Source organism: Chiloscyllium plagiosum, chromosome 40, assembly GCF_004010195.1.
Source record: "Chiloscyllium plagiosum isolate BGI_BamShark_2017 chromosome 40, ASM401019v2, whole genome shotgun sequence".
NCBI classification, from domain to species: Eukaryota; Metazoa; Chordata; class Chondrichthyes; order Orectolobiformes; family Hemiscylliidae; genus Chiloscyllium; species Chiloscyllium plagiosum.
The window spans coordinates 1007992-1019047 of NC_057749.1; the positions used below are offsets into that span (position 1 = coordinate 1007992).

The 11056-nt window shown below is 40.2% G+C and overlaps 1 protein-coding gene across 4 annotated transcripts in view; it reads right to left on the reverse strand.

The window, feature by feature from the left end:
- Nucleotides 1-11056, reverse strand: part of tbc1d2b (TBC1 domain family, member 2B) — a 161623-nt gene that overhangs the window by 47747 nt on the left and 102820 nt on the right. For all 4 annotated transcript variants that reach the window (XR_006309806.1, XM_043680142.1, XM_043680144.1 and 1 more), the window contains 2 exons: nt 3127-3516; nt 388-498 (listed from right to left, as the gene is read on the reverse strand). Coding sequence is in view for 3 of the 4 variants with exons in the window: in XM_043680142.1 (XP_043536077.1) it covers nt 388-498; nt 3127-3516 (501 nt within the window). In the remaining variant the exon portion in view is untranslated. The remainder of the gene's footprint in view (nt 1-387; nt 499-3126; nt 3517-11056) is intronic.

The window sequence follows — 11056 nt, forward strand, 5'->3', positions numbered from 1 at the left end:
GGACATAAATTTAAGGTGAAGGGTGGAAGGTATAGGGGGGATGTCAGGGCTAGGTTCTTTACCCAGAGAGTGGTGGGGGCATGGAATGCGCTGCCTGTGGGAGTGGCAGAGTCAGAATCATTGGTGACCTTTAAGCGGCAATCGGATAGGTACATGGATGGGTGCTTAAGCTAGGACAAATGTTCGGCACAACATCGTGGGCCAAAAGGCCTGTTCTATGCTGTATTGTTCTATGTTCTATGTCTAATGTTCTATTTACAGCATGAATGCAAATTAGTGAGAATTAGCATTTAATACTAAGAAATAAACTACTTATCTTAAAGCCAACGGTTCAAAGAGTTAATCCTCATTTTACACTAATCCAGATACAAATATAAGTTAAAATACCTTTGCTTCTAGAGCTTTCTCCCTCATTTCAGCATTCCGCTTAAGCGCAGATAGTTCCAGAATCTCCTTGTTAAGGAATTTGTTCTGTGTCTTATAACCTTGAAGACTGTCCTAGAGAGAGAAATAAGAATAATGGATACTTTGAAAATATGACATTCCATTGTTGTGGTTCTGTTCGCCGAGCTGGGAATTCGTGTTGCAGACGTTTCGTCCTCTGTCTAGATGACATCCTCAGTGCTTGGGAGCTCCTGTGAAGCGCTTCTGTGATCTTTCCTCCGGCATTTGTAGTGGCTTGAATCTGCCGCTTCCAGTTGTCAGTTCCAGCTGCAGTTGCAGTGGTCGGTATATTGGGTTATTGATTGAATCTGTGGATGAGTGCCATGCCTCTAGGAATTCCCTGGCTGTTCTGTTTGGCTTGTCCTATAATAGTAGTGTTGTCCCAGTCGAACTCATGTTGCTGGTCATCTGCGTGTGGCTACTAAGGATAGCTGGTCGTGTCATTTCGTGGCTAGTTGGTGCTCATGGATGCGGATCGTTAGCTGCCTTCCTGTTTGTCCTATGTAGTGTTTTGTGCAGTCCTTGCATGGGATTTTGTACACGACATTGGTTTTGCTCATGCTGGGTATTGGGTCCTTCGTTCTGGTGAGTTGTTGTCTGAGAGTGGCTGTTGGTTTGTGTGCTGTTATGAGTCCTAGTGGTCGCAGTAGTCTGGCTGTCAGTTTGGAAATGCTCTTGATGTACGGTAACGTGGCTAGTCCTTTGGGTATACCAATATACCGACCACTGCAGCGGACAGCTGGAACTGACAACCGGAAGCGGCAGATTCAAACCACTACAAATGCCGGAGATAATATCACAGAAGCGCTTCACAGGAGGCTCCCAAGCACTGAGGATGCCACCGACACAGGGGACGAAATGTCTGCAACACAAATTCCCAGCTCTGCGAACAGAGCCACAACAACGAGCACCCAAGCTACAAATCTTCTCTCAAACTTTGAATGACATTCCATTATTGGCAAATTGAATTAACAAATAATAGAAAATAATGTTCATGCGTACATTGGAGAAGCAGAGGGGAGGGAGGGAGAAAAACGGAGAGAGAAAACAAAATAACGCACAGGTCACATCATTTATGTTTTCTAACCAAGGATCAATAAGACTGATTTCTCACATGCTTATGAGCAGAATAAAATTAAATATCTGTGCCTCTGTAGTGTTCCAGCTTTCTTCAAAACCAGGTAAAAGTAAAGTTGCAATAGTCCCAGAGGACCACAGAGACACAGGCAACTGGAAGTGAGTTAAACCTGAGGGTTGCCACACCTCAGGTGAGGGGCAATTGTGAAGGTGAGATCATCATGGTAACGTTAGCCAGTGCAGGAACTGCGCCTGCACTGCTGACATCAGTTTGTGTTGCAGATCATTGTCCAGTTAATGGAGTTAACCGACCAATAGCAAATAGAATGATATACTTGTCAGAACAAAAACACATACTAGTCTGAATTTTTCCCAACACTCATACATGTATACCAAATGGGTGAAAGCAAATCAAAAAAAAAAAGTGGTGTAATGGGAGTCAGTTTGTATTTGATAACCTATACAAGACTGACACAGAACCAAATCTGCAATGTTTAAACAACCATTTATTCTCAATTGCATAACTGGAATCAAACCCAGTAGACAAAAACAATGCATGGATTTTAGAGTGCTTCAATAAAGGCAGCACACTGCAGATTTGTGACAAAAAAAGTCCAAAACTGTAGTAAATAATAAACTGATTCCAAAAAGGTAACTGGAGGTAGGTAGTAATTCAGACTGCTGAAGATGGAAGTGGTGCCCAACAGTCCCTATAGAAACCACTGCTATTCACTGTTCACATAATTTATGAGCTCAATCAAATATAATTTCATAACCACAGATGTCATCAAATTGGGAAATATAGTTAATGCTGAAGAAAGCAGTAACCGAGTAAAAGACTTTTAGGTTGTGAGTTTAATCGGAAAATGAAATAAAGTGTGAGATGGAAGAATGAGGATGTTCTATAGAATACATTCAAGGGAAGCTAGACAAGAAAGAAATAGGACCGAGAGTAGGCCAAGGCTAAGGCCATTCCTCCGCACCTTCCCAGCCCCCCAAAAGAAATACTTGTCTAGCTTCTCTTCAATGTGTCTCTGTTCATTGCTTCAGCCACTCCAAGTGGTAGCAAGTTCCACATTCTAATCTGGATTAAAGCATTTCTCAAATTTACTATTAAATTTATTTGCCAACTATGTTTATAACCTAAAAATCTTGCACTTTGTTACTGCCTTCTTCAGCATTAACCACATTCCCCAATTTGATGACATCTGCAGATTATGAAATTATATTTGATAGTTGAGCTCATAAATTATGTGCACAGTGAATAACAGTGGCACCACTTTCATCTTCAGCAGTCTGAATTACCACCTACCTCCATTTACGTTTTTGGAATCAGTTCACTATCTATTACACTATCTATGATGTGTTGCAGGTTGAGATAATCAGACAGAAAAGCGGAGTTGATGAGGAGCAGAAACTTCTGCGTAGACAGATTAGAGAAAGGCAGGTCTGCACTGCTGTAAATTCAAGGTGAAGTTTTCCTGTTTTTCAAGACATTAACAGGGTGAGTAGGATACTCAAGTTTTTGAGAGATATCTGCTTTATTTGTAGCCACAAGTGACAGTTTTATAAATAAGGTCCAGACATCAGAATGGCATTTGATACCTTTAGAGTATCCAACTCTTGCAGTTCCTTATACACAGAGGGTGCTAGAGCAGATCCTGAGAAGACACAGGGGGGCGGGTGATTGTTCTCACATTCATTGAGCTGCCGTGATAATTTCATAATCACTTCATCTTTGGCTTGAATGGTTTCTCGGAACATGGTAAGCTGGTCATTGAGCCCAGTCATTTTATCTTGTAAACCTTTTAATTCTTGCTCCAAGTGGTCTTTCTGTTGGTTAATGTGATCCAGCTGATTATTGAGGGCCTTTATCTGGTGGTCTTTCTGCTGCAAAAGCTGAGACATTCCTTCATCCACTGAAGTACCAATGTTGAACAAGTATTTTTCCTGCTGGGAATGTTTCAATGTTTGCTGTAACAGTCGCACCAACTCCTTTAAAAATAATCAAATGTTAGACAGTAAATAGACCCTAATCCAACAGGCTTATGTAATTAATAAATTGATAATTATTAACTACTCTTTTGCAATCAATCATTAAAAGATCAGAGATCAGTATCAATATACCACATGCAACAATTTGTATTTATTTATTTATTTACCACCTTTATCCAAGTGCAAGATGCTTCACAGACCAAAACGTTGGTCAAAGGTTTTAAGGCAAGTCTTAAAAGAAGAAAGGACAACAGAGGGGTTTAGCAAGGGAATTTCAGATCAAGAGGCTCAGGCAGGAGACACAGTCACCAACAGTGGAACAGCTGAAATCAGGGAAACTCAAGAGGTCAGAATTGGAGCAGCACGGACACCCAGCAAAGTTGGAGGGCCAGGTGAGATTGCAAAGATAATTTTGCAACGTTTTGTATGATTTCCAGTTCATATTGGTGCAAACTGGGAGCAAGACCAGGGGTCAGTTGGGATAGTCAAGTCTCAAGTTAACAAAGGTACGGACTAGAATTCAAGCAGCAGATGATGCCAGAGTCAGGTACTGAGACTGAGTCAGAAACATATTTGCATCAGAAATCAATATTTAACAAAGAGAAGCTAGACAAGAAAGAAATAGGACCAGGCGTAGCAGATGGAACGGCTTTACGTTTGGAGGTTCTCCCCTGGGTACAAATTAATACAAAGTGTGAACAGTCTGGTTCAATGACAAACAATTGGCAAAGGAGGCACTGAATCAGCAGGTAAAGAATAAAGTTTGCGGCAAAGACAAAACATCATGGCTTCAGTTTCTCCACTGTTCAGTTGAAGATCCCTCTGCATATCCAATATCATATGGCAGATGAGCAGATGACAATGTAAAGACAGTAGAGGGATGGAAGGACATGGTCATGAGCAGAATCAAGGGGTTGAATGGCCTACTCATGATCCTATGATCCTACCATTTGTTAAAATCATGGCTGATCTGACCATAATCTCAAAACCACAATCTCGCCTACCACCAAAACCTCGTTAGTCAAGAATCCACCCACCTCTTCCTTAAAAATACTCAATGACCCTGTCTTTATCGTTTATGAGGGAAGTAAGGTTCACAGACTCAACCCTCAGAAATATGTACCCTTCATTTCTGCCTTAAAGCAAAGACCTCATTTTTAAACTGTGACCTTGTTCTGCCGTTTATTACATGGGAATGCATCTTTTCAGCAGCCACCTTATCAAGTCCCCTTAGCATTACACTGATGCCAAAATGACACGGGTCATTATTATACTAATGCTCCCTGTCTACAAACTAAACATATTCTAACAGACTGCCCTGATGTGACAACTGAATATCTTGGACTGTTTTCAAAAATAACTTGTAAAGTATATAGTATTCCAACCGGATAGGTAACTTGCAGAAAAACGTTTTTGGAATCTTTCAATTCTTTCGTATGATGTAAAATGATAGCATATTTCATATTTGCATCAGAAATCAATATTTAACAAATATTTATCTAGAGCCTTTAGAATTTATTGAGTCACAACTCTCAATTGGATTTGGTATACATTCTCTTAATAGTGTTATAAAACATAAGCATGCCCTTCCACCCACTGTCCCTTCTCTGCCAACCGGCAAACGCCAAACTACAGTAATCTCATTCACCTGCAGTTGATCCATAGCCTACTATGCCCTAACATTTTCAGTACTCATCCAGATGCTCCCTGAAGTACTTTCTTCCATCACCTTCTCAGGCAGTATGTTCTATATGTCTACAACCTGCTGGGCGAAATAAAATTTTCTCAGATCTCCTCCAAACCACATGCTCATCACCTTGAACTTATGTTCTTACAAACATTTGCCTTGGGAACAGTCCCTCAGTTTTGTATGCCTCAATCAGATAAGGTATTTCTGCAATGGAGACTCTAGGATGGCATGGTCCTTCTTGGTGCCAGGATCAGGGATATCAATGAACAGTTGCAGGCATTCTGAAGGGGAATAGCAAGCAGACATATTGGTACCATTGACATTGCCAGAAGGAATGAGGTTCTGCAAGCAGATTTTAGGAGGCAAGGATGTAGATTATAAAACAGGATCTAAAAGGTAGCAATGCTTGGATTACTTCCAGTCCCACATGCAAGTTAGTATAATGTCAGAAGTCACATGACACCAGGTTATAGTCCAAGGTTTATTTGAAATCACAAACTTTCGGAGTGCTGCTGCTTTGTCAGTGATTTCAAATAAACCTGTTGGACTATAACCTGGTGTCGTGTAACTCCTGACTTTATCCACCTCAGTCAAACACCTCCAACATCAAGTTGGCATAGAAAGAGGTTAATTCAGTTGCTAGAGTGAGGTTGCAAGAGACAGAGATTTAGAATCCTGGGACACTGGGACCTGTAGAAGGCTGACAGGTTGTACCTGAACTGAATGGGACCAGTATCCATACAGGGAGGTTTGCTAGTGCTGTTGAGAAGAGTTTAAACTAACTTGGCAGTGGGTTAAGATCCTAAGGGAAGGTTCAATAGTGGGAGATGAACAGTCAAGATTAGAAGGCACAGCAAGGCAATCAAGAAGGCATAGAAATTATAGGCTAGTTAAGGCACAAGGGCACTTAGCAAAGTTGGATGGTATTTATTTTTATGCAAGGAGACTGATGTGTTGAGGGCACAAACTAAAACATGGGGGTATGATTTCATTATCACAGACATGACTGGGAGAGGGGCAGGATTGGCAGCTCAATATTCCAGGATATTGGTCTTCAGGAGAGACATGGAAAGAGATAAAAAAGAGGAGGGGGTGTCACAATATTGTTCAGGGAGTCAATTACAAATTAGATTAGATTAGATAACTTTACCGTGTGGAAACAGGCCCTTCGGCCCAACAAGTCCACACCGACCCGCCGAAGCGCAACCCACCCATACCCCTACATTTACCCCTTACCTAACACTACGGACAATTTAGCATGGCCAATTCACCTAACCTGCACATCTTTGGACTGTGGGAGGAAACCGGAGCACCCGGAGGAAACCCACGCAGACACGGGGAGAATGTGCAAACTCCACACAGTCAGTCGCCTGAGGCGGGAATTGAACCCGGGTCTCTGGCGCTGCGAGGCAGCAGTGCTAGCCACTGTGCCACCCACAATAAGGAGGGATGACATCTCAGAAGGTTCCTCAAATTTAGCCATACGGACATAAAAAACCAAACAGGAATGTATTATAGGTCTTCTAACGGCCGAGAGAAATAGAAGAGCAGATATTCGTCAAATTTGAGACATGTAAAATGATTAGAGTAGCAATAGTAGGAGATTTCAACTTCCACACATTAACTGGGGTAGTCAATATAGAAGGTTTAGACAGCGCGGCATTCTTAAAATGCATCTAGAAGATGGATATAGCCAGTATGTAAAAGGCCTAACATGTCCTGGACTTTATGTAATGAAACCATGCAAGTAGTTGAAGTGTCAGTGGGGGACAATTGTGCAGATAGCAATAAGGACAAGGATGGGCCAGAAATCAAGTTCTAAACTGGAGGACAGTTGATTTTAATAAGATCAAGTATGATTTGGGCAGACTGAAAGCAGATACTTTCAGGCAGACCTGTCTTACAGGAGTGGAATGCATTCAAGGAGGATATAAGCTCAGTGCAAAGCCAACATGTTTCAAAGCTAAGGGTGGAACCACCAAATTCATCGAATCGCAGGCATCAAGACATGTACAGAATTGGATAAAGAGTAAAAGGAAGGTTGATACTGAGGGCTCAAATAACAGAAGCCATACAGGAGTATGGAGAATGTGAAAGGAGGAACTTAAAAAGGAAATTGGGAAAGTAAAAAGGAGGCATTAAAGAATAAAGATAGGTTAAATAAAAGAAAATTTGAATTATTTCCCAAGTATATGAAGAGTAAAAGGATAACAAGAGAAAGCATAGTGCCAATTAAGAACCTCAGTTGTAATTTGTGCATAGAGCCAGAGGACGTAGGAGGGAGTCTAAAAGAATATTTTGTGTTGGTGATCACAAGAAAGGAGGAGGATGTGGAAATAGAAATCAGGGAGAAAGAAGTGATAGGCTTAAATAAACTATTATATTTGGATAGGAGGTTCATGAATAGTCTAGCAGGTTTAAAAGTAGATAAATCTCAAGGGCTGGATGAAATGCATCCAATGTTGCCAAGCAAGGCAAAAAGAGGAAACACCAGGATGCTGACAATTTTTAATTTCTCCCTGGTCACAGAGAGACGCCAAGGACTGGAGCACAACCAAAGTAGTTTCATCATTCATTAAAAAAACCTACACTCCAGACAGTCTAACCATAAAGGTGGGAGACTATTGGTAACAATTCTGATGGAAATAATTAAGCTGCACTTGGAGAGGCAGGGATTAATCAAGAACATGATTTTGTTATAGGGACGTCATATCTGACCAACTTGACTAAACTTTTTAAAAGAGGTAACCAGGTGGGTATATGTGAGGGCAATACATTTGACATTGTCTATTTGGACTTCAAGCGTTTTGATAAGGTTGCACATGGTGACTGATAGCAAAAGCACTCATGAGATCCAAGGAAATTTGGCAAATTGCTTCCTGCCACTCAGCCAACTGTAGACCTAGAAGGTGATGGTCAAGGGAATTTTTCTGATTGTAAGCCTGTGTCCAGAAGGATTCTGAAAGGATCAATGTTGGGACCTTTGCTGTTTGAGGCAAATATAAACGAGTTAATTTAGGAGGGTTAATCAGCAAGTTTGCAGACGATTCAAATATCGATGAGGTGACAAATAGTGAGGACACCTTAGATTACAGGACACCACAAATGGATTTTTTCCGATGGGCTGATCAGTGGCAAATGAAATTCAATCTGGATAAGTGTGAGGTGATGCATTTCAGCAGGACAAGCAACAAAAAGGAATACATGTTAAATGATAGGAGCCTAGGAAGCACTGAGGATCAAAGAGAACTTGATAAGCGTGCCAACCAATACTTTAAGATAGCAGGACAGGTAAAGAGTGTTGAAGCAGTATATGGGATACTTGCCTTTGTGAGCAAGGCAGTGTTTAAGAACAGGGAGACTGTATAAAAAACTGGTTAAGCCACAGCTAGATAATTGTGTGCAGTTCTGGCATCCACATTATAGGAGGGATCTGATTGCAATAGACAGGGTGAAAAGGACATCTGACAGGATATTGCGTGGACTGAAGAGTTTCAGTTATGAAGAGAGATTGGACAGATTGGAATGTTTTCCTTGGAACAGAGACGACAGAGGGGGAATATGATTCAGAAGTATAAAATGAGAGACAGGCAGGGTAAATGGGGAAAGAAAACCTTTCTCCTAATGGAGGGATCAAATGACCAGGGACATGAGTTTAAGGAGTAGGAGTTAGAGGGGATATGAGGAATTTTTATTCACTTAGAAGGGTGGTGGGAATCTGAAAAATACTACTTGCAAGGGTAGTAGAGGCAGAAACTCAGTATGTAAATGAATGAATGAACAGGAACCCGGCATTACAGAAGCTAGCTCTTTGGTCCATTGAATCTGCTCCACCATTCAATGAGATCATGACTAATCTGATAATTCTCAGCTCCACTTTATTATAAAGAAAATCATTTACTTCAAAATTGTTTGAATTTAAATTTCTCCAGTTGCTATCCTGTGATTTGAACTCATTTGTTCAGAACTCATTTTTACTCTGGATTATAGGTGCACTAACATTGCCAATAGACAACCATCCCTTAGTTTTATTTCTGCCACAAATCACCACAGTTTGATGCAAAGTGAAATAAATATTTGAAGTACATATTTAAATTTGCAGAAGATGCAAGGTTGTGGGAAGAGAAGAGAGTAGTGGGATTAACTTTTGATTATTTTAACAAAAAGATGGGCTGAATGGCCAGCTGCATGTCTCACCTAATCAAATGAAAATTTAATAAAATGACAAATTATTCACTCATTTGGAAGTTGAAAGCCAATCTGATCATTAGTGATCCTACTGTGTTGGTTTTTACAGTGTAGTTTTTGATTTAATTCCAGTTAGAATTGTGGGTTAACATTTTTTCAGATTTGTCCAGTGTCTAGTCTGTGGTGTCCAGACACATGATTTTGTCTGCTTGCATTCTTCAGAATGCACAAGTTTAGCAGAACAAGATTCTTGTATCTGGAAGTATTATGCAACACCCTAGTTGATGAAACAGTTTTTATTCTGCTGTACAACAGGAGGATGAAATTATCATCTTGGATTTTAAATACTGGAAGTTGCTAACTTTGAATAACTAAGTGTATATACAGAGTGAAATGTGTATGTAAGGATTTTTTAGTTGTGCAGATCCAGATGATTACTTACATTTTCAAATCCAGTGCCATTTCAGGCAAAAGTGAAACTGAGTTTCAATGCTAACTTAGTAATGGATTTAAAGATTTATTGTAATTGTTCTATTCTTTTGACTGGCCATTTTAACTCTGCTGGAACTCTGTTGACCTAACTAGGAATAGAATCCAGAATAGTTGTGCCTCATTTGTGCTTTGTGACCCCTTGGCGCATTTGGTTTCTGCTGTTGGATCCAACTTTTTTCTCTCCCATTTGTGTAACTTTCTATTTTAGATTTTATCCTACATCTGAGGTTTGTATGTGCATGTAATATAATTATGAACATTGTGGTGCTTGGTGAATGAGCAAACTATAAGACCATTTTTCCACTGACAGTTATAGTGGTTTAAGATATAACTTCTGGTAGGGTCTGGAGAGGACTGTTTCCTTTCAGATGGTTCATTTCTACATACGGTTCCTTTTCTTAATACTGTAGTAATGTTACACTGCCAGTTAATTAGATCATATGATTGCAAGGTTCCAACTCTTTTTAATTGAATGTCTCCATCTTGATTATCTAATTATTCAGTTGGTATTTTTGTTTAAAAATCTGCCACCTGATAATTTGTCTTCTCATTTACTGAAGAGTTGTACACAATTAGTGAAAGTGATTGATTTGCTGATTTGCTATTTTGTACATCTCTATTTGCTGATTACTGATTTGCTATAAAAACACAGCAAGTTCACTAATGAAGGACGTCTTGTCTAGCATGATGCAATAATGTGGGTGACTCTTAAGCATCCTCCAAAATGTCCTAGAGGGCCATTCAATTCTAGGCAGCTTACTATCGTTTTGAAATCAAATAAAACATAAGAAATTGGAGGAGACAACCATTTGGTGCCTCAGGTCTGCTCCATTCAATAAGATGGTCCAATTGCATAAATGATTTGGATGCGAGCATAAGAAGTACAGTTAGTAAGTTTGCAGATGACACCAAAATTGGAGGTGGAGTGGACAGCGAAGAGGGTTACCTCAGATTACAACAGAATCTAGACCAGATGGGCCAATGGGCTGAGAAGTGGCAAATGGAGTTTAATTCAGATAAGTGCGAGGTGCTGCATTTTGGAAAGCAAAACTTAGCAGGACTTATACACTTAATGATAAGGTCCTAGGGAGTATTGCTGAACAAAGAGACCTTGGAGTGCATGTTCATAGCTCCTTGAAAGTGGAGTCGCAGGTAGACAGGATAGTGAAG